General features: G+C 39.8%; 1 protein-coding gene across 2 annotated transcripts; it reads left to right on the top strand.

Annotated features, from left to right (window-relative positions):
• Positions 1-865: 865 nt before the first annotated feature.
• Positions 866-24,798, top strand: slc16a2 (solute carrier family 16 member 2). Of its 2 annotated transcripts, XM_085362964.1 has the most exons (8): positions 866-1,221; positions 1,348-1,979; positions 12,270-12,414; positions 12,698-13,190; positions 14,519-14,662; positions 17,007-17,235; positions 19,167-19,432; positions 19,530-24,798. In XM_085362964.1, the coding sequence occupies exons 2-7, from the start codon at positions 1,547-1,549 to the stop codon at positions 19,415-19,417; spliced, it is 1,695 nt and encodes a 564-aa protein (XP_085219090.1). In that variant the 5' UTR covers positions 866-1,221; positions 1,348-1,546; the 3' UTR covers positions 19,418-19,432; positions 19,530-24,798. The 2 variants fall into 2 exon arrangements, with proteins under 2 accessions (XP_085219090.1, XP_085219083.1); XM_085362957.1 differs by having other exon boundaries at positions 866-1,979.
• Positions 24,799-24,826: the final 28 nt, after the last annotated feature.

The raw sequence follows: 24,826 nt of genomic DNA, 5'->3' as shown, positions 1-24,826 counted from the left end.
AAAAACCTTTTTAATAAGAGACCTTCACACTGATTTGTAGCGCCACATAGTGGTGAATCCTCGTTATTGCTGCTTCCTGACCCTTCACCCCGTTAACACCATAGATGGTAAAGTTCTGCTGTCTTTTCCCCCCAATACCCTATACTAAAACCTTACTTATGCCACTGAAATAAATAAATCCATGAATTAAATAATAAAGATTTCTTGCCACCAACATATTAAAACTATACGTCTCAACTGAATAAGTCATTATGTCAAAATTGTGAGTTAGGTGTCTTAAATGATCAGCTTACTAACCCAAACATGTGAGAAAATCAATCTAAATTGAGAAAATATCTTCAAATTTCGAGTTAGTAAATCGATTTTTTTTTTTTTTAGATTTTAATCCCGTATTTAGAGTTTTTGGATGATATTTTTTCCTTTCTCCATATCCATACAATCCAGAGAGTTAGTAAGCAGATAACGTGCCTGACGTCTGCCACAATGATGTAAAACATTTTTTAATCTAAAAATTCAATTGATAGTTTAGAGCTATTTACAACTTTAATAAAGCTAAGACGTATTTTTTAAAATTATAATTAATATTATTTATTTTAGATATTAGGTCACTTAATCAAACGAACAAGACTTGTTACAAAAATTAAATTTAAAATTTGCAAAAATTACAAAAGTAGATATATCTCTTGATGTGTCGATATAATACACAGTATGTTATATTATGTTATATTATGTTATACTAGATTAGATTAGATTATAGAGGAAAATGCGCTGAAACGGATGTTTGCATTAGCCACAGGATGTTGTTACTAATCCGACACAAGAGAGGAAAAGCAAGCCACACTCGGGTTTTTCCGCGAAAAGCCACGAAGTGCAAACTCGTTCTACTGTAACTGTACTGAAGCTCCACCATTGGCTCCAACTGTCCGTCCGCCGGGGAAAGGAGGTGGTCGAGGAGGAGGGGTGTGTGGATTTGCTGAATGACGGCTCGGTGTGTGTTGACACTTGAGAACCGCTACAGCCTACGGGACATGCACAGGCCTACTTACGTTACATATCCACCTTGTAAAGATAAAAAGAAGCGTCTAATTCTTGCATTTAACATCGGGAAATGTTGATGATAGTGCGGGAACTGCGCGACGGGGCTACACGGAGTCGAGGCGGAGCGGACGTTTTCGCAGGTTGATGATCCTCTTTCGGCACCGAGGAGAAGAGCCAACACAAGTAAATACATGGTGTTAGTCTTTATAGGCGGTTAGGCAGGCTTGCATTAAAAGGAAGGATAGGCGGTGCGAGCTAATTCCTGGAAATATAGACCTCCGGCCAGAATGACACACGCTATGTTTGCAGGTTGGAGTTTATTCGCTGAAGTTGGGGCTGCGAGCAGCGTGTAGGAAGCTTGTGTGCCAGGAAAAACACCATCCGTCTTTCACGTTTGACAGATAACCAATCAAAGCTGTTATTCAAATCGGTGCTCTTATGTCAGCGACCAATATCTCATGCATGTGCGCCAAAAGCCCACAGTAGCCTCTCCGCCAGATCAGACAGCATGGGGACCAACGGGCTAGACAACCAAGCGCAGCCGTCCGACAGAGAGTCACGGACGGAACAGCCGGCTCCAGGTCCTCAGATGGAGCAGAGGGATGCCCCTCAAGACCTAGACACGAGAAAGCATGACCAGGCGGACGGCAGCGAGGGTAAAATCGTGAAGGAGGACAGTAATACGCAGCTGATCGAGACCGGCTGCAAGCCACCCCTCACGCCGGGTTCCGACTTCGAGGCTAGGGTGCAGGTAGAGAAGCCCGGCCACGGAGCTGGCTTCGTCCCACCCGAAGGTGGTTTCGCTGGCTGGCTGGTGGTTTTTGCTGCAACCTGGTGCAACGGGTCAATCTTCGGAATTCACAACTCCTTCGGGATCCTGCACATGATGCTGGTGAAGGAGCACACAGACCCTGAAGACCAAACATCCCAGTTCAAAGTGGGTGAGTAAGTACTATCTGAGCAGTATCTCTCTGCTCAGGTGGGCTGGAGCTGAAGCCACAAGTGAGCTGGTGGACAGGAGTAGAGAATCTTGATGCACATTTGGTTTATAATTAAAGGATTTTTTTTAAAAGTGGAACTTAGAGCTGTGGAAGTGTCATTTAAAGCACAATTACTATAATAAACATTTTAACATCAACTTTATATTAATTTACAGGATGTTTATTTTAATATGTATATCACTTTAGAAAAAAGTGGAATAACTTAAATTCCCAGTGGAACACTAAACACAGTAATGAATAAAACAAGTGCCCCACCAGCAGGTGTAAAGTATGCTCATTGCTGCATTCTTATTTTTGAATTATTATTTTCTTCTCTTACTCTGAAATTGCTCCTTACATCCTGTTGAAATCTCTTGTTTTCCAAAGCACCAGCATTCTAATGAGTTACAGGCACTTAACTGAAAAAGCACCGTAGGCACTTGTTAACTATTCATTAAGGCTGTCTGTTTATCCACAACACAGTTTGCTACAATGGGTCCTTTGATAAAGGTTTCCTTAATGATATAGTGAGCACAAAGGACTGAATATTTGTGAACATTTGCACCGGTACTGAGCTGATATTGGAGTGCTGTTTTTTTCTTGTTATATTTTCCCCTCTTGGTTCCCAACAACCAAACAAAGACAAAAATTTTAAGCTATTTACCACAATATCGTTGAACATTTGGCCAGAACAAAGCTGTTTTGTTAAATATCAGCCAGGGTGGTAGTAGACAGATAATTGCAGTTAGCGAGGCCGATATTGGTCCATACGAATGTCTGACCCATGCATTGCTGGACCAGTATGGACAGACTTGTTAGAGTCCCCAAGATGCACATGACTAATGATTAAAAATTCTGCGATAGATATGTAAATCAGGGATATTGCTTCTGCTTGTAGTATTTAATACAATCTAACAGGTAGTTATTATTAGAGTCACATCATTACCCTACCCACTTCTCCCATTTCAACCATTCTGTTTAGGATCATAAGCTTTCATTACTAAATGGTCAGACTATTTCTCTATCCTTATTTACTGTTTGCGCTCAGCTCCCTGCAACGGGAAAGGCACTATACAAAGCAGTCAAGGATATCAGTCTTAATAAAGAAATCACTGATGTTCATTTACAGGAATGTGACAGTTCAGTCTTGTTGTTGCAGATAAATTAGTCCCCAGAAACAATGGGCCTGGTGCTACTCCAATTGTTTGCAGGAATCTGACATTTTCTTGTGCCTGCAAGTCCAGTAGAAACATTTCTATTCTTCAGTGAGTTCACAAAGTCAGCGTCCAATTTGTTGCTAATGAAGCTCTGGGCTTCTGGGTAACCGTGGCTTCTAGCTTTGTGCTTGTTAATCTTGTTAACAAATACTGACTAAAGGAGTAATCATGGGAATTCTTGTTTGGGGGGAGAAGAAAGGGACCCTCCTGCCTTTCTTTCTCCTCCTCCCCTTCCTCATTGTGAAAACCGTGAAAGCTGCTTCTGCAGTGTACTGATCCATACAGAGAAATGTTTTGAGCTCGGGAATCATGTAACAGGAGTGGATGTTTTTCTTAAAATCCTCGTCAGTTCCCGCAATCACATGCAAAAGTTAAGGTCACAATGTGGGAAGGGATTATGGCACTAATGCTGTTTGCTGGAACAAATGTGAACCTTTATTATTATTATCAGTATAAAAGCAATAGGGGGGCGGGGTGGTATAGGAAAGACATCTTATTTATTAAAAGAAGCTGATGGAATTTTATACAGGATGTTTATATTCTCTCTTCCCCATTTTTTGACATATTTAGGATTTCATCTCCAGCATTTTCTTGGGTTGAGCTCATATGTGAACAGATTAAGTGAGTAGGCTGAGACCTGACCTTTTTACCTCAGCAGCAGGAAAAAAGCACAGGGGAAGAGCTTAGCTACAATAGCTATGATCTTAAAGGCTTCTTTTGAGATATCCGGTCTAAATTCACACGTGTACAACATTTTAAAAGATGTCAGACTGCTCAATAGAAAAAAAAGCAAAGGACCATAAGGGATAACAAAAGGCTGGATATAATGAAATCATACTTAGAGATCACCATTAGGCCTTGCTGAGGTCTTTTATAAACATCGAGGAGTAAACAAGTGAGTTTCAGAATACCGTAGCAGTATCGAAGTAGGGGTTGAGAACAGTAGGTACTTTAAATTTTTAATGACAGCGAGGTGTGTGTGGGTTATGAGTCACATATGGTAATGATTTGCTCCGTGATTAACATGACACCTTTACTCATTTTTTTCCCAGTTGTTACCACAAAAATGTTGGTAAACTTGTAAAGTGAGTGCATGTGCCCGGCACACCTTTCTTTTGAAAATGGAAGGGGGGGGGGGTGCTTTCATAATCAGCGAGGGGTGAGCCCCCAGTCAGGTGGTGTGCGAATGAACGTGGCTGCACCGAATGTGGGAGGAAAGTTCAAAATGCAGCCGGCACTGTTTCAGCTGCAGCAAAGTTGGCAAAGAGGGAATGTGTGTGAAGGGGCAGAAGAAAGGGACTGAGTGAGGAAGGAATTAATTTTTCATTGAAGCCTAAAACTATTTCCATCTATGTGCCACCGTGAAACGGAGCAGGAGGAAAATTGTGATGAGAAAAAAAGTAGCTCATCAAGTTCTACTTGTTTCTAAGCCTAAAGTTGGTTTACTTACTGAGCGTTATGCACTTTATTCTCTCACAAGAATACTTAATGACTCTGTAGTAACTATACCAGTAGGCTATGGTATCTGTGCGAATGTGAGAAAACATCTGATGACTCCAGCTGCAGAAGCCTGTTGGCTTTAGTCACCTACATTACATCAAATCCCGCTAGCTTGAATGTGCTGTGCTTCACAAATCTACAAATCAACAGAGAGAAATGCAGTGAAATGATTCTTGGGGACTTAAACATCGCCTGGATTTCTTCATCATGCACTCTTAAAGAAAGATGACAAAGAATGCGAGTGATTTAACTCAGATATTTATCATTCCTACCACAGTAAGCTCTGGCATGTCTAGACTCATGTCTGCCTCATGCACTGACCACATCTACACTAATGGCACAATAATGGATCTAGTAAGTGTAATAGCAATGACCAGAATCATTAGGTCACAGATTCTGCTTCAAAGACTTATGATGTAAAAAATTCACAGGGGAAAAGAACACACCGAGTGAAAGATTCAGAAATTACATTACGCTTGTTCCTGGATATCTTACAGACTGTTCTAGACAAGCATGCACCGATAAGAAAACTCACTAACCTATTGTGAGCAGTGCTTTAGCCCTGTGGCTTGATGTGGAGCTTAGCTAAATGAAGAATGCTGCAATAAAACTGAGAGAAAATAATAGAACAAACCACGTCATTTTTAGAAACTAAATCTGGAAAGATTGAAAACACAAGCTCAGTTAACTAAAGCATGAGTGTATTATAGAATAGTTTTACTGACATGTTAGGCACATATATCTTTGTTCATTGAGTCTAATTGTGTCAAAACCCACTATGTATGTAAATAAATAAATATGTAAATAAACTGTTTTTTAAACAAATGGAAATCAATAAAAGCCACGATGCGAATAACTTGGATAGCAAACTTTTTTGTTGAACCAACTGAAGAATTTATCAAGAATTGTATATGATTTTTAGGCTTTACTTGAAAGCAATACAAATATAGGAGGTTAAAACTTGTTTCTCTGCACAAATGGGCTACATAACCTTGATGGTAAATGAATAAGGATATAGCCGATTGCACTTTTGAACTGTTGTCATATTATTAACTTTAGTCTGAAAGAAACAATTTCCTCTCAAAGCCAACGGTTTTAGCCTTTATAGCAGGTAACTGTTATTCTTCTATCACTGGCCTTGACGGCAGCTCAAAATCTTTTTATCTTAGCATAGAAAACTGATGCCTCGTTACATTAACCGCTAGATGTAAAATGAAAAATGGTGACGCTTTCTTGCGTGACGTCAGTGCTGATTTCAATATAAGGAACATTGAACTATAACTGAAGTACCTTAAAGCTTATATTTTCAGTGTAGATGCTGGTGGCTAAGTTACGGTTATTCCGCTAAGCCTGCAGACACAAAGGGATCGAGACCGGTCGGCAATCCCCAGAAACCTCTGGTTGCTAGGGAAAATTTGTGTTCCTCTAAGTTTTTGGAAGTGACATTTGTTGAAACTGATTGAGTTGGGAGCTGCATCAGAAAATTCCTTACATTCGCTTTGGTTGCTAGCAGATTGCTGGTCCCTCCTAATTTTCATGGAAGAGACTGACAGTGTGTAAAACACTCGCTAACTACTAGCCTAGCAGTATTACAACTTAAAAAAATACAACCAAAAAACAGAAATGGAGCGGATTCACTTTCAAAGTTCAAAGTGTGGTTTGATCCTTTCAGGATCAAGTCAGGAAATGTTTGCTTTAGTGGCAGAACCACACTTCCTTATGGTGCAGTGCTTACGGACAAGTTGGTGTCTTGTCTGGATATGACTTCAGGGCAGGTCCAGCTTTTAGGTGTCAGTCTGGATAAACAGCTTACCTGATCCTGTCACACTGATAGGATTGAAGCCAAAATGAGTGGCGCAGTATCTGTGGTAATTATGCGGTAGGTAGCTCAGTCAGACAGATCAAACAATTACTGGGTTTATCTCATCTTGACTATTGATCAGCTGTTTGCGTAGAACAAGGTTATGTGTTTAGCAATTTGTTGTTTATCCAGGGTAAGTGTAGAGGGCCTGCTGTTGGATGAAAGTAGGGGACACACTTTAGTTTTCTTTCATTACATTTCAGCTGTTGCTACACCGGTTATTATTAATAAGAACTGCTAATATCGAGCCCCAAAAAAGCTTAAAAAGTTGATTCCTTTTTACTAGTCAAAAATTAATTGCCCTGTCACCTGTAGTCTAATTTATTGCTAGATTTCTCTTAATTTAAGTGATTTCTTGGGTCCATTTAAAAAATTACTCGTGATGTTTTGTTCCTGGTTCAAAGACTTTGAGACAAGCTTCTGCCAGATAGGCTCCATTAGTAATGCTGCAGGTAAAGGAGAGCCTTTTTAACTCAAACATCATAATGTTTATGCATTCATAACTTTAAGTGTTGAAAACCCTGAGAATACTGAAATAACAGGGACATTCACACTCACTGGCCTGGACGTTGGAAAGTATCTGAAGATTAAAAGCAGCCATTCGCTGCATGCTGACAATATATAGTTAGGAATAACTACAACAAGCCAAAACTAGCCAACAAGTGAGAGGCATTAAAGATGTTTTACTAAACTGCTTAAAGCTGTCTTCCAAATATTGAGTTGTGCTTCATCATATCTCTGTTTTCTTTGTGTGACCTTGTTGTGCATTATTTATCTTGGCCATCGTTAGCAGTCAGGTAAAAAAAATACCTTTTAAACTCTGTTTCACTTTAAACTCATTGATTCATTGCTTAAAGGCAACGATGGCGTCTTTATTGAAAGTCTTTCTAATGTTAAAAAGCCTTTAACAGAACATTAAACATGGGGAAGAATGAAGTGCAACATATGCTTATAACATTTGTATACACAGTGGTTGGAGAAACTGGGGAAACCTTCAAAGACAATGATTCCAGGTTTATCTCTGTGTTTCTTCAGTGGCTAGTTGTTCATTATTTTAGATGTGCTTAATAATCATTGTTGGATTTTCTCAAAAACATCAAAAACAAGTGAAGTAACACAATAGTCTGTCTGCCAAGAACATGTCTTAAACCATTAACGTAGGGCTGTGCTCTTGGTAGGTAGTGTGTTATTGTTTTTCCCCTGCTCCAGATTTCTCCAGCATCTCCCAGGACAGCTGGAAATCTTAGGTTGGCAGATCAGGGTGCAACGAGGCATTTTTAGCATTCCAGTGGACAGTGGAATGGGTTCAGGTTGGAAAAAGTTTCTTCAAACTCCATGCGCTTATAAAAAGGTATATAAAGATGTGTACAAAGAGTATTTATTGGTTGATTTTGGTTAGTTTTAGGCATTTTTTTCTGTATTTAGATAGGATGAGGTCCATTTAACCAGGCGCTTGGCTCTGGACCCTTCTACTGATCACAATTTAGCCTATGGGGTATGCACCCTAACGACTAGGACACCAGTGTCCCCTCAATACCAAAATGCATCTGTTTATAGAGGATGTTGCAGAAACTATCATTTCAGTTCAATCCAATTAATTTCAGTTGTACTACTACGCTGACACATGACAGAGTAAAATCTCCGCAAAACACATCCATTAAAAAAAATAAAAAGGATTACCCCTTTCAGCTTTATTAATAGTGTCAACACAAGCAGTTTGCACTTACTCTCAGCCTGAAATATGATGCGATTTGTAAACATCAGAGGGAATAGTTGATTTTCCTGTGAGTGGTACCGAGTAAGTGCCTACTGGTGCTGGCCAGAGGGGCTACAACTGTAGCTACCTCCACCAGTGAGTGAATGAATAGTGGTATTGTAAAGCGCTTTGGGTGCCTTGAAAAGTGCTATATAAATCCAATCCATTATTATTATAGATGATTCAACATGTTTGATCTAATACTGGACATTGGTGCGGCTTGTAAGTTTGTGCACTGCCTGCGTTTGAAGAAGTTTTAGCTCTTTTCTGGCTAAATTCAAGCCAAATATCTCATGATTGACTGACTGACCACATTAGGGATATGTGCTCTCATCATATAGATATAGAGTAGAAAAAATGCTCTGAATCTGTGCATTTGGAGCAGTTTGAAACCTGAGCTGGATCATAGGGATTACTCGTACATAATCAAAAAACACACTGCTGGATCGTAGCAGTGTAAAGCAATGTATTTGTGTTTTTCAGTTTATTATGTTGCCTCAGCACCTGCTAAGAGCATTTTATGTTACCTTGAGGGACAAAAATACCTATGACTATTGTTTCTTTAGGAGTACGTCCCCCAAGACGCTCTCAGAAACAGTGTGATGCATTGTTTAGGTTCAGCAGCATTTCCCCGTGTCTGCGTCAGCCGTGGAAAATATCGTCAGAAAGCATTTGAACAGATGTGTTTTTGATTGTTTGGGCTCACTGGCTCAGAAACAATAATTTTGAGCTGAAAGCAGCAGTGCGCTGCATTCGCAGTCGTCTAAGCGGATGGTTTCATACACTGCGGGATACATTGGAAGTGAAAGAAAATGTCATTGGTGCTTCTCAAAGCAATGAAAACAAAAACAACAGCAAGGGATCTTTCCAAGGACAGTGTCTTTGTTATTCTGGAAAACCCACAGACCATATTCTGAGCAGTTTCCCTTCAAAGTATCGTACTTTCTGCCCCCTTAAACAAGGGGACTAATGACCTATTATTCCTACTCTAGTCATTTGATATGAATCCTGATATTCTCAAATTAAGACTGAAAGTAGGCAGTTAAACGTCATTATTTCATTTCAAATCTGGTGCTGTGGACAACAAAATAGTGTCAGTTTCTCATTGCACTACAGCTGCTCATAAAAAAGGATCTGTGAACCTAATAATTTAGTAACTGCAGTGTAGGTAATTTAATGCCTGGTTAAATTTCAGCTTTGTTATGAATGGAGTAACAGGGCCTCTGTGATATGAATGACTTAGTTTTAGTGTACCTTTTAGCTGTCATATATATGGTTGTCTAGGATGGCTACACATGACACAGATTAGACTAGACACAGTTATGTAAATATACATTTTAATTACATAACACATAGAAGAAATCCACAAAACACAGTTGTCTTGCATGCATATATTACAACTTAGCATAAAGCATGCTGAACTCATTAGTCTTATATAAACTTCTTATTATATAAAACCCAACTGCATTTTTCTGCCTTAAGTGTTCTTACTCTAACATAAATATGGGTCCTATAGAGTATGCTGCTTCTTGTCAGACTGCATCAATCATGTTAAGAGATGGAAGCTTGTTAACCCCCTTCTTTGCTACCCCACACAAACAGACATCTTTTCATTTGGCTCCAGTCTCCCTCACTGTGTTCTTTTGCTTTCGTTTGAAAGTGTTTGGACCTAATCCCCTCTAATGAGCACAGTGCACTCAGTTGTTGTGTCAGGACACAGGGAAATGGGGCTTTGTTGTGGGGCTGGCCAGAATATAGAGTATGCTGTAAGGCAGTGTGACACGGGCCTGTTGTTTTGACCCTCTGATTTCACATCGGACCTTTTGGTTTGTCATGTCCAAACTGTTATTGGTGCAATACTAGCACTGCAGGTGCTAGAGCCATTAAAAAAAGCAATACTGGAACTACATTATAATGCCAAACTGACCAATTTGAGTGTTATAAAACACTTTACATCTCTGTGTCAGATATTGGGCTTTCCAAGAATGAGTCTGCAAGAAACAGCATGCTAGCAGCAGTGCATGTCCAGATGGGAACGCCGCAATCACTAGCTGAGATTGGTGAGATTAAGTTAAGAGCCTGTGGTATTTTCCAGACAAACCAGCTGGACATCTAGTATTGAACAGAAAAAAGGAAAAGTATTACAGGTGGTAGCTTAAGTGGTCTTAGGAGCTACATCAGTAAGAAATAATATCTGAAGCTGAGGAAATGCAGTGAGTTTAATTCAGCAATAGAAACACTCATAACTATCAGCCAGTTCACACTTTTAGGTAACTTAAAGGGCACTGTTTTTATGTTTTTATGTCTCACTACTTGCAAATTCCTCAAAGTATGCTATTTAGAATTTGACTGGACTAGAAAAAGTCTCACCTTGAGCAATAAAGCATAATTTAAGCATCACAGCCTACCTATGTATTATAGTGGACCATTTATGATGGTCATTTATGATATACTCATTTGTAATATGAGTATATCACTATCCACTAGAGCACCATTGGGAGGTGGTGGAACAGGAGATTCACAGTATGGATGTGCAGCAAGTGTGTGATGCTATGATGTCAACGCGGACCAAAATCCTGTTTCCATCACCTTGTTGATTCTGAGTCTAACCCAGCACTGCAAGGTAACAAAGTGACTAGTGAATGTGTATCAAAAGCATTTAATATATTATACTATTAAATCTACTGAAATTGTTATTGAGGATGTAGATTCCACCTATATGGCTGGGTGTATGACCCCCCTCCCCTTTTTTCCATTTAATTTGAAAGAATAAACTGTAGAAAGACTCGAGTAGAGTCCTGTGCTTTAATCGTACTCTGTGTACCAGAACATGTATTACATGTATAGTATAGTACATAGGGTTACATAGTGTCCACATTTAAGACTATTTATACAGTGGTGCACAGCTCATGTTTCACTCTGAACTCAGTGTGTGTGTGTGTGTGTGTGTGTGTGTGTGTGTGTGTGTGTGTGTGTGTGTGTGTGTGTGTGTGTGTGTGTGTGTGTGTGTGTGTGTGTGTGTGTGCGCTTAGGTACATAAATCCTGCCATCAGGCTGTTTAGTAGTCTCTCTGGTCTCATTTCTATTGGACTGTTGGACCAGTGTGACCCAAGGCCCAGACACCATGGTAGACATCAAAGCTACCTTTGCTCCCTCAGGGACTGGATCCAGACATGTGTTTGTTTGTACTACAGGGTACGCGGTGTCTCTGCTAGAGAAATCTGCCTCGTTATGTTTTAACACTGCATGCTCTACAGGCCAGAACTATCCACTTTGATTCACTTTTTGATCTGCTTAATCACCATGAGAAATCTTATAGAGCGTGTCTGATCTACATGATGCAAGTGTAGACACAATAATGAGTAGAGTTACATAAATGTATATTAATAGCAAATCACATCAGGTGGTGAGAGAGTCACAAAGACAGAGAAGAAAAAACTAGTGTGCAGCATACAAAGCTTTGTAGTTTTTCAAAGCTTCGGGAAATCTTGTGGGCAAAATTCTTATTGTCTGGGTTAATTAATACCTACTGTATGGGGCATTTAAAGGCAAGACTCAAAATGCTACACATGTTTACTTTGAGCGTGGCTGCTGCTGAGGTCAGGTGGCAGATTTGCAAACAGCTTGCAAGCTCTCAAAAACTTTAAACAAAACATAAAGATTTGCATAGAGGCCCAGGCATACGTGCATGAAGGCCATGTTGTTTTTCAGTGATGCCTTTTTTAACTTTTATGCAATAACTTCTACACGTGGAAAAAATTATGTTTTAATGGTCAAGGACTGCACACACTGATCTTTGCTTTGTGTACAAACAGATATAACAGTGTCTTTTATTTACTTTAGGTGATAGGTATAACACCTGAGATTTCCACATGCTTCTGATGATGAATTCTTTCTTCTCTCAACTTCCTCTCCAGCCTGGGTTGGGGCCCTGGCCATGGGCATGATCTTCTTCTGTTCACCTGTGGTCAGCATGTTCACAGACCACTTTGGCTGCAGGAAGACGGCTGTGAGTGGGGCAGCACTGGCTTTTATAGGACTGCTCAGTACATCGTTTGCAAAGTAAGACATGTTTGTCAGATACGTCCTTTGAAAATATGAATGAAACCATGTAAAATTATATGCTAAATCAGGGGCTCTAGATGTTTTGCCCTTTTAGGCCTCCAAGAGGAAATTTTGTGGGTAAACCATTATGAGCTTGCACATGAAAAACCCATGTGGGCCCCATGTCGGCTAGCCCATGTGGTCCTCTGTGAGAGTTTTCTGTGGACAACCTACACTGGGTTTATTTATTATTATATTTATGCTCGTTTTTCTTCCTGATGTCCTTTTTTTTTCATTGTAGTTCCTTGATCCTTCGTTACTTCACATACGGCATATTGTTTGGCTGCGGCTCCTCCTTCACCTTCCAGCCCTCGTTGGTCATCCTGGGCCACTACTTCCGCCAGCGCTTGGGTCTGGCCAATGGTGTGGTGACGGCTGGTGCCAGCCTCTTCTCTATGGGCCTTCCGGTGTTACTGAAAGAGGTGGTGGAACCTTTGGGCCTCAGCAGAACATTCCAGATCCTCAGCGTCTTCATGCTGATCCAGGCTCTGCTGGCGCTAATGTTCAAGCCTCTGATCCCTGCTGGGGGAGACATGGGCCCCCAAGGAATAGGCCCCGACCATGCCGAATCCCAAACTCAAGCTAATGCTCAAAGTGGAGGCAGGTGGAGCAGGGCGATAACCACCATCAGGAAGTACTTCAATTTGCGTGTGTTTCACATCGTCACATACCGAGTGTGGGCATTTGGAGTGGCTACAGCTGTATTGGGCTATTTCGTGCCATATATCCATCTGGTAAGAACATAAGATAGGCAAGAAGTAATTGTTTCTAAATGGTGCTGCTTTATAAATATTTACAATAAGCCCAGTTTTTATGTGAATAAAGAAAGCACTGTTTAACAGCCTTTCAGTTATTTCTGCTGTGGTAAAACATTCCGACCTCTTTATTTATATTATGCGCTTACACAAAGAGCATTAGAGATCAGTGGGGTTCCTAATCATGGGTTTGATGTAAAAATGCTTTTTCTCAGCTGACACTGGAAATGAGGGGGAGTGAGATTGATGTCAGAGCCATACTGTTGCACTGTGGGAGGTCTGGTGCCATTCATCTTCTGTAGGCCTTTTGGAAAGAGGGCAATTGAATGCATGTCAACTGAGTAAATGAGCAGTGGCTGAACATCGCCTTTGTCCCTCTCAATAAGGATAACAGAGTTTGTCACAATAGCTTCTGTGAGGAACAGCACTCAGTTGCCAGGAGTTAATTGTGCTCTTCTTAATTTTTTTTCTGCTTCAGTGTACAACCTTTGAAAAAGGTTGCCCAAAGGGAAAATCTATAATTTAAATATGTCATGTTGAAGCCAAAGAGCTTGACAGTAGTTTACTAACTACTAACTAAACTACTCAGCTAGAGAAGCCGAAAGTAAAAGAAGTCCATTTATCCATTTTGTTTACATCCACAAACTCAAGTATGTTTTCAAAGTCTGAACTCTGATTGAATTTGGGGTGTGATAATAAGATAGTAAAAAATGAAGATGAAGTGTTAAGTTGCTGTGAAGTTGATCTCCCTCTATCCAGATGTCGGATGTTCCAGCTCCGGCCTCCCTCTGTCAGGCCTGTTGTTTCAGGCCCGGGCCCAGATGTAAACACTGCCCCGGTCTTTGTATTGGCTCGACCATCTCAGGAAACCTCTCCTGTATGGCCTCTCTGTATCCCTAAACATACCTATCCTATGGCCATTGATGAATGTAGACCTTCAAAGCAGAGCAAATATTTCACAAGGACCAGCATGTTCAGGAAAGACTTCAGAGGGCGGTTTCATGTTTTGGATCTAATTTGGGGGTCACGGCTAAAGGGAGCGGGAGGCTCTGACCTATATGCGTTCAGTCTTCCTGCTCCGCAGTTCCAAAGGTCTGTTGATGTGGACATTTTGTTAATGTTTGAGGTTGATTTGGGGTGAAGGATGAACAATTCCACTCCAACAAATGCTGAGTGTAATGTTTTCTCGGCAATGAAGAATACGGTTCATGAGCACGTTGTATAATATCTTTGTCATTATATGCACGATGGACTTTTACGGACTAACAGTGTCCACAGTAATGATTCTGTCTTATTGTGTCTCTCAGATTAATTTTGTAAAAGAACAGTTCAAGGGCACTGAAAAGGAGTGGGTGCTCCTTGTTTGCATAGGAGCATCATCAGGGGTGGGACGCCTCACTTTTGGAAAGATCGGGGATCTCATTCCTGGTCTACGGAAAGTCTACATGCAGGTGAGGGAATTATTGAAGCTCTAAAATTTATGCAGACTGCTTTTCTTTACTGTTTGGTCTGTTTTTGGGAAAACCTAATGCACTTCACAGTGGTAAGTGTGCCTGTCAAAAAGTGGTTTTTATAAAATTTGCCTCATTCACCCACACAAGCACTTTTTTTTAATGCTTTTCCTTACTATGTAAGAGTAACTCAAACAGTCCCAGACCATCCCACTACCATCACCATATTTGACCGTTGGTATGATGTTACTTTTCTGAAATGCCAGATGTAACGGGACACACGCCTTCCAAAAAGTTCAGCTTTTGTCTCGTCAGTCCACAGACTATTTTCCCAACAGTCTTGGGGATAATCGGGATGTTTTCTGGGAAAACCTAGATGAACCTTTATGTTCCTTTTGCTCAGCAGTGGTTTTCATCTTGGAGCTCTGCCATGCAGGCTTTTTTTGCCCAGACTCTTTCTTATGAAGTCATGAACACTGAGGCAAGTGAGGCCTGCAGCTCTTCGGATGTTTTTCTGGGGTCTTTTGTGACCTCTTGGATGAATCGCCGCCGCGCTCATGTGGTAATTTTGGTCAGCCGGCCACTCCTCGAAAGTTCCCCACTGTTCCGTGTTTTTGCCAGTTATGGATACTGGCTCTCCCTGTGGTTCACTGGAGTCACACAGTTTTAGAAACAGCTTTATAACCTCTTGGGAGTTTTCACTTATTTTGATTCTCATTTGTTCCCGAATTCCTTTGAATCGCACTATGGTGTCTGGCTTTTGACGATCTTTTGGTCAACTGCTTACTTTGTCAGTCCGGTTCTGTTTAAGTGATTTCTTGATCGAGAACACGTGTGGCAGGAATCAGGCCTGGGGACTCAGCTTTCCAAAGATGTGATATACAACAGTTAATTTATGTAATAATTCGCTTAAAAACGGCATTTTGTTTTTACTTGTGTTTACATTTGTGTACATATGTACATATGTTTGATGATTTGAAACATTTAAGCGGGGCAAACACTTTTTCACACACCTGTGTTGTTTGTTAGGCCCAATTTTACTAAAATATTTATTTTTTATTACCTTGGTGAAATTAGAAATTCGTTTTTATTAATGGCTTAATGGCATTATGTTTCTCTGGAATGAAAAACAGACTTGCGAACACAAGGGGAATTACATGACTGGATAATGTCAGGTTCCTTGTCTATTTTCCAGGAAATAGACAAGGTGATGTGAGAGCAATTTGTGCAGTGAATACAAACAGGAGTTGCCATTTCCTGCACGTGCGGCTTCTGCTGAATGCAAAACACAGGGATCCATTGTTTTGACCAGTAAACTCGTTCAAGCAGCTCACTAAGCAAAGGGGCACGGAGTTACGGATTAATTAAAATATAAAAACAACTTTGAAGTTGTGGGACATGCATACTTAAAATGTGCTGATCTGTGATATCAAGCAAAGTATTTCTAAAGCTTCATTTGCAGTATTAGTCATATAAAGAATTTCCTGACAGTGTGGCGGTGAATATTAAAGAGTCTAGTTATGCAAGAGTCTTTTATAGAATGAAATCCAGTATGTTTCTTTTGTCCAAGTGTTGAACACAGTTTTTAATTGCTTAAATCCACATTGTTGTAGTTGTGAAGGGATTTGAAGTAACACTCTTTGGCTCTTTGAAGTGACACAGAACAGTCATTCACAGCATTCATGCCGTAGACACTTAGTGAACAGACAGCTTTATATCTTTTATATTTTTCATAATCATTAACATGTAGTTTATTAATCAGATTGATGACGGCACCGGTGCACTCAGGTGAATTACCATAGTAAATGTAACTATGATGCTGAACTTTGCCTGACGGAGACGTTAGATGAGAGCGATGACACAGGAAGAGTCCTGAATTGGAAAAATTAATTCAAAAATTCTTTTATGTTGTTACCACAGAAATACACTTAATTTAAATAGTATTTCACAGTAAGGACCAACAGGTCTTACCGAGCCAAGTGGTAAGACTTACTCATATCAGAACTTTGTTTTTCTGCATATTTAAAGTATGTATGAGAACATATCAGGACTTTTTATCGTTCATGATCAATTTCTCTGGCAGACAAAGTACTTTTTATTTTCTCAAATAACTTTACCTGACATAAATATGTGTAGGTGGAGCCTGTAGATGGAGGGTGTGTCCACTTGCACACGTAACCATATCTGCCTGAGGCCAGATTTACATGCATGAACAAAGGCAAAAAGAAAGCAATGTGAGCCATCTGACTGACTGCATTTAACGCATATTTATCTGTCAAAAAGAATGTTAGGAGAGCATCAAGACATTCAAAGCTTGTTTATGGGTTCTTGCTGTATTTTGCAGGTGGTCTCCTTCATTGTTCTTGGCCTGATGTCCATGATGATTCCTCAGTGCTCGATGTTCGCCGGGCTGGTGGTCGTGTGTGTGTTTCTGGGACTGTGTGATGGATGCTTCCTCACCATGATGGCTCCCATAGCTTTTGAGCTTGTCGGGCCCATGCAAGCCTCGCAGGCTATAGGTTACCTTCTAGGCCTCATGTCTATCCCTATGACTGCGGGTCCACCTATCGCTGGTAAGAAGCTATATATGTGTGTGTGTTTTCCACTTTTTGAATAGCGCAGATATATGTTATTTACACATCTGTGCTATGCTTGTTGGCAGTAGGGATGCACAATGAGCTGAATTATATTAGCAGAGAAAAACCTTGGACGTGGGTACAACTAACGTAATTAGTAAACGGAAAAAGACAAATGCACAGCAGGACAGGTTATACACTGGTTTGTGTTTAGAGATGGTTGGGCTCATGGCCAGCCACTGCCCGTCTCCAAGGATTTGTGTTCATGAAAAAGCACACACAGTACTGATCTTCGATCTGCGTTCTTTTGTTCCGCTCGCTAATAAAAAAATAATACCTAAGAACACTAGTCGCAGCACGCTGCTGACTCAGGCATCTTTTGACTTTATCTCAACAATCTCTTTTGCCTCTCACACATACCAGAGCTGCTTTTACTACACAACTTTCTGACTTCCTGACAGCTTTTTCCTGGCCTTTGTAGCCTCAGCCAACATACTGAAACTCTTAGATGTCAAATGCTAAATGTACTTTTTTAAATGAAGAGTCATGCTGTCTGGCAGGGTTTTTTTTTTATTTCTTTAAAAGAGATTTAGTTTTCAAAATAATCTTCACTTCCTAATGACAGATTTTTGTTTTGCATTGCAGTATTAGAGACAGCAGTGCACTGACATAGATCGATAGCATATCCAAAGCTATGCCAGCAATATTGGTGCAACCAATAATCCTTCTTACTGTAATAATACATTACTATGCACCTCTTTTATAGTGTGGTTAAACAAAAAGAGGCATTATGACAGTATATACCTGCAAATTGTTCAACTAAAAAAAAAACCTGCTAGTTGTAGCCTTGCTGTATCCATTTCTTTTGCAAAGTCTTGTTTTCATAATCAAGATATAGGAGATCCAATTTCATCTTTAATGTTTTCTATTCAATAATCAGAAATTTTATTTTAATTTTGGGCACTTGTCTTTTTTCACAATTGACCAGAAATCCAGGAAACAAGACAGAAAATAAGGAATTCTTACTGTCAAATTCCATGAATTTTACAAAAATGAACAGCCTTGTTTCTTGGCTTTCTGTCTCCTTTGTTAGCGAACAGTATCACCAAAAAGTAATATGAACAGGCGGTGCAGGTGGGATGTTAATTTAAGAGATCAGACTGCACTACTTGAGAATGCACACTGTGACCTGCATGCAGAGAAAGTGTCTTTTTTATTGACTTATGGTTACTGGAACCAAAGAACTGTGTTAGAGGAAAAACTGAGGGGCTGCACCAGGCCCCATGATAAGAAAAACAAATATTAGTTTGAATTGTGACACATACAGAGCCTTCAATTGGAGTCCAAAGATAAAACATAGTTGGAAATGAGCACATTGGGGCCCCTTTAAGCCACAAAAACAACCATAATAACAACCATACTATAGAACATAAAAACGGTTCGTTTATTCTAATGCTTAGTTAGCATTAAAGCCTACAAGCAGACAAACTGAAACTAAGGAACACTGTGTTTATGAGGCTTGACAAAGCTTATTGTCTTCTAGGCCCAGAGCTGTAGTTAAAAAACCCCCCTGCTCTTTTCTCATGTGTCCTTGAGGCCCAACAAATGTGGATTTCCTTCCTCATATAATCTTTGCACACCCTGGTCTGTAAATGGTTTGAATACTGTATTGTTTACTACAACGTTTGGTAATTACAAATCTTTTTCTTCACTGCCTTCGTCAACACACGGCCTGTCTTTGCTAGTGTGCGATGTCCACCATCTGCCGGGCAGCGGAGTAGCTTAAATGCATTGCAGGATGTGGAAGAGGGTGTACATTTATTTCACTGTGTGTATACACAGTATAAACAAACTGGGAATCTGCTTGATCTAAAGCAGATGTTTTAATCTTTCCATTCGCATTTTGCTTCCTTACCTCCGCTGCACAGGTCTCCTGCATGACTATTTTGGGAATTACACAGTGGCCTTCTCCCTGGCTGGTGTGCCTCCGATGGTGGGGGGCGTGGTGCTGTTCTTTGTGCCCCTGATCCACCACAGGCTCCAGCGAGGTCAGGCATCACCAGAGGAGACCTCCACAACTGCCCACATGTTGCCCAGCGCCCCACCGGCCGAGGAGCCCAAGAGCTGCTCCAATGGAGACATCCTGCCCGGCTATACAGATGTAGAGACACACATCTGATCGCATCATACAAAGGTTAGACACATCGTGTATGTGAAAACATACATGTATGCAATAACGTCTAGATATTCCAATTCCTTCTAAAACATATTGCATATACTGTTTTTCTCAGGGATTCAGCCCACCAGCACCTTTTCTCATCCATAATCTGTCCTCCACCTAACCAGAAGTCTCAACTGTGGATTTCCTGTTGGCTGATCTTTAACCTGCAACCCTCCAAGACCCCCCTCTTTGGCTGTTTTCTTTCTTTTTTTTGTTTAATGCGAAGAGAAGTTGACAATGCTCTGGCGACAAGTCACGGAGTGGATGAAAAGAGGGCACATTAGCGTCGGAGGTGGATAAAAGCAGAAAAGCACAACGTAGTCTAATCTAGTCGTTGTAACACATACCTCCACGAGGAACTAAATGAAGACTAAAAAGCTGTCTTTCTGATTTTATAGCATTTAATCGTGCTACCTTAGCTTTTGAAGCTGTAAAAAAGATACACTTTTATTTTTAGATCTTCTGAGAAGAAGAGGTATATAAAATAACAACTAGTGAAGGGATAAAGTCAAAATGTCTTTATGTTGTACCTCAAACATCTGATTTCTTTTTAACACAATGTGTTTTATTTAGTATGTGTAGCTAAAACATGGTTATATCTTAAATGATTTGCAGCTTTGCTGTATTCGGCTCTGCGCTTCTGTCTGTGTTTTCTGCTGTTACAGCTACAAGAGAAGCATGCGTACTGTTTGTACATGTCACAGGAGGTAACAGATATTGCCAGCAGATACAAGCCACCTCAGCTCAGCTGCACATGAGTTTTAGACCCTGGCGTCACTGTGTGTTCACACTCCGCTGTCTAAAACTTAAGCAAAATTTCTTCACCAGTCTGCCTGCAAGGAGGACGTGTGTAATTGTGGCAGCTGTTGATTCCACTGATTCATATGCAATGAACCTTAGTGTTTTTGACCTGTTACCAGTTTTCAGTGTTGGGTCAGTGACTTTTCACCACCACAGTTAATAGAGGGTATTTCCTCCTGAGTCTGTAAAGCATAAATGTTTGCTTTTTTTCTCACCAAACGAAATTTTTTTTTAGCAGGGTGCTACACAAATCTGAATTAACTGTGTCTGACACAGCTTTGAAAAATAACTGACAACAGTTTTGTGCTTTATAGGTGTGGAAAGAGTTGGAGTCAAGCAGTAGTTATGGGAACTTAATGGCTGTGAAAAACATAGACTTTATTCAACTTTGCAAAAGGCATTTTGTTTGAAAGTGTATGTGTGTGTGGTTGCCTAGTGATCTTAGTAAGGACTAGTTTGAGTTTCACATCCTTTCTGCCTGTTTAAAGGTTATGATGTGGCCTAAGGATTGTTTACAAGAAGGTTATGGTTGGGGTGTTGGTTTGGATGGTTAGGGTTAAAGATAGGGATGATGTCAGTGATCTTCCTCACAAAGATAGTCATGCATCCTGTGCGTGTGTGAATCTGCATTTAATATTAGAGGCATTTATTTAATATGAAGCTAAGTTGGGGTCTGTTGATGAAGAGGGGGCAGAGATTAAAAACTGCCAAATGGCCCAAGCCCTCATCAGGCCGTCTCACAGATAATCCAGCCAGTTTGCTGCTTTAATTTAGCATCACTACGATGACATCACTAGTTGTTTTTGCAGAAATGGAAAAAAAGAGACAAAGTTGCAATCTTGTTGAGATACAGTATTCCCTCGGGAGGACAATCTGTAGTGGTAACTACCACTTAGCATTTTGGACCACTTACCTCTGCGCTTTTGGATTGCAAGTTCTCCTGAACGACAGACTTCAGCGAACAGACGTGAAGTAGAGCTGCAATAATCAGCTGTTTGAGTTACACAATTCTACGTGGTTCTATGCATAACTGAATCACAAAGGGGGGAATGCCGTGGCATTCAGCTGGCGTTTCTTTGTTGGTTTCCCCTCCTTGCTTTCACTGCCATTACTCAGTCCGCTCCTGCTTGACAACAGATCAGAGCATAAAAGCTGCACAAACCTCACTGCTGAGTGTAGTTTTTATATGGACAAATGGTTCTGGATAGGAAACATACACCTGTACCTCAGTAATTACACAATCCTCAGCAATCCAGTTGAACACTTCGACATTCTTTATTATTTTTTAACGTTGCTGTTCTGTGTTGAGATTTTTCTTTTTTTCTGTTACAGTCCGAGAGCCACAAAACTGCCAAATGTCTGTTGTCAGTCAGTCTCGCTTCTTCCAAAACAGTTGGTGCGTAAACGTTTTTAACAGATCTTCTGCCTTCGTATCCGTTTACTCTGTTGTTTTCAGTCCTCAGCATTCCCGCTCTTCCGACACATTCACTGATCGTTGTCACCGTGAGTTCTCTTCATGAAATTGTCTTCAGCTGAAGAAATGCTGTTATTTAACTGTCAGATATACTTAATAAGATGGAATAAAGGAATATAAACAGTTTATATGCGCAGGTTGGGAAGCAAAATCACACGTCTCTAGTTTGAGGTCTAAGGCTTTGTTAGATTTTATTGGCAGTGCAAACGGTTGTTTACATAATTTGCAGCTGCTGCTGGCCAATAAAAAAAAAAAAAAAAATGGTGGTAATTAAAAATGATGGGTTTACACCAGCCATATAAATGAATGGTTTAACATGATATCATCCCTCCATGCAAAGCCTCTTTTACTTAACTAAAACAGTCACCAGCTGCCCAACAGATTTTGTAATTAAGTATTATAAATGATTTCAGGAGATGCTTCTAGAAGTGCAAATTCAGCGTCCTTATAGAGTTGGTTTATATTTATATGAAGTGCATCCACCCATATGTAAATATGAAATGTAATGAGGCAAATTCTATTATTATATAAACTATCTTTTTTGTGTACACTGTCAATTCCACTGCTGCTCAAACTAGGGGCCTGTGTCATTTATATTCCACCACTGGTAAAAAAAAATTAGATAAAGCTAATGTCGCAACATTATGTCCTCTTCGGTGACCCCCCAGTTGTGAAAAGTGATTTTTCTTTATGCACCAATTATATCCGTCCAAACAAAATGTAATAGATTTCTTTTTTTCAGTTTTTAGCATGTCATTGACTGTGAAGATACATTTTTTGCTTTTTTTCTTAATTTTTAGTATGTTGGCATCATGTTAGTGTTTTCCAAATCACACTTTTGAAGACAAAAACAAGACATTTGAGTCACAGCAGAAACCTAAATTATGAAAACTTGCCTGCCTTACATTTACCTATACACGTGATCAAAATTTGTTTCCAGATTTGAGACTGATTATTTTTCATTTTCTAACGGCTTCGTCCAGTTTCTGGTCAGAAGCAGCTGAATGCTTTTTATTTTGTAACCTACTGTAGATTAAGATACAGAAAAATGACATATATTACTATAATTCTTCTAAATGAATCATAAATAAGTTTTTTTTGTGATACTGCTGGAAAGAGAACTGTTGAGTTAGTTTGTGTGTCCGGTTCTGAAGGAATACATAAAGGCGAAACACCCAAATGAATGAAAAATGAGACACATGAGTACATGTGTATGGTTACAGGGTGTCTGCTAAACCAGTGTTTGGCTTAGCAAAGCCGTTTGATCTATGCAGCATCACTGGGTTTGTGGTCCACTTTATGAGACTGCATTAATTTCATTCTGATCATGTCAGACTGTAATAATGAATGCTTACTTGGACTACAAGTTGCATTTGTCTCTGTAGCACTCAAAGCTGTAGCTGGTAGTAGTTCGGGAACCGCTAAACCTACAGTAGAGCCCCTTATACTTTACCTAAACTATGTATGTACTACTAACACTACTACTTGTTTTACTTAATGTTTTCTTTTTAAATACTTTGTATTATTAGAAAGCTTTGAGCTGTTGTCAGACTTGTCACTGTTTCCCAGAAAGCTTCACCTTTTTCTCCTGTGCTGCTTGTGACATACACTATGCATGTAGCAGCTTCAAAGAGGCACATTAAACTCTAATGTACACGTGAAAAGGCAACGCTAGCATGATTCCCTATGTGCTTTCTTGGTTGTTTCAAAACCCATAGAAATACAGGTCAGATGAACTAAATGTGATTATACTGTGTCATATTTACTTGTTTTTTTTTTTTTGTTTGTTTGTTTTATAGGTAATTTAAAAAAATAGCATAATTTCTTCACCATTTGCAGTAGCAAGCCTTGTTATACCGGTGTGCAATGTGTCATTTTGCTGCTCTTCAGACCTCAATCTCTGCTTACTGTGTAACATCTAAAACAAACAGTATGTGTTAAAGCATAGCTGAGGGTCTCTATTATACGCTGAGTCATGATTTGCAGATTACTATGGATCCCTTCCAGGAAGAACACAATATTACAGGTCGCACATGCATAATGTATAGACCTTTCCACACTCCACATGTTTTATTCAGTGATATTTTTTTTTAAAAATTATCTTAACTGTAGGCATCATGTTTCCACATTTATAAATGTTCCAATGTTTTTAGTAACTGTGTTTTTAAATTTTGTGAAACACTTAATGGTCAAAAGTTTTGAGCACTCCCTCCATTTTCCAGGTATTTATTGAGATTAAGGCTGTTAATGTCTATTGACCGTAAATGGTACAAAGGTAAGCAGTAAACTGCAACAAAAACAGAATTAAGAAAATAATTTCCAGTAGCGGTGCAGTTCAACGTAGCTTTGAAAGTAGATGCAAACAATTTTTCTAGAGACGGCCAAACATCGAAAGGACCCAGAGGGCCAGCTTCAACAGGAACATTCTGTGATTTAATTGTTAGGGTATTATTTACTTGGTCATGAGGGAGTTCTTTATCATTAGTGAAAGCTGCAAAACATGAAAAAAATCATTCATGGCCTCCTTCACATTTTCCAAAACCATGCAGTGGGCCAGACTGGAGTCTTTGGCGTCCCTATCCCTGCCCTTGAGCCTTATATTTGACCCTCCTGGTTTAGACACTATGTGATGTAAACAGCAGTAACTGGAAAAGTGGAGGTGTGCTAAAACTGTTGACTGATTCTGTACGTTGTCTGTATGGTTCTGCAGTGATGCTCAGCTGAGACCTCCTCACAGTCTTACATATTTCAGTACAGGGATCTGATAAACCTTCCTTCTCTAACCTCCAGTAAGGTTCCTGCAGTTAAACCTCTATGGCCTCTCGTCACTTCTTAAAGCTGCCACCTTTTGTCCTTCTGTTTCACACAAGCTGTACTTTTGCAAAAAAAGAAGCTTTTTTTTTTTTTTTTTTTTTTAAATATATATCTATCCGTTTAATTCCTTTTACAGAATGATCAAACAAGGCCAGTGTCATCACATGATCTGAGATTAAGTCATGCTGCTAGAAAAATGTATGGATTTTTTTTGTCATAATTTTGAATCTGTATCAAAAGAGGCACTTTTTTTTTCTATTAAACCTATAATAAAGACA

The sequence above is a fragment of the Diplotaxodon limnothrissa genome, linkage group LG2 (assembly GCF_057381915.1).
Source record: "Diplotaxodon limnothrissa isolate DT_005_m linkage group LG2, D_limnothrissa_male_GT1.1, whole genome shotgun sequence".
Lineage (NCBI taxonomy): Eukaryota > Metazoa > Chordata > Actinopteri > Cichliformes > Cichlidae > Diplotaxodon > Diplotaxodon limnothrissa.
This window is presented reverse-complemented; position numbering and strand designations above follow the sequence as displayed.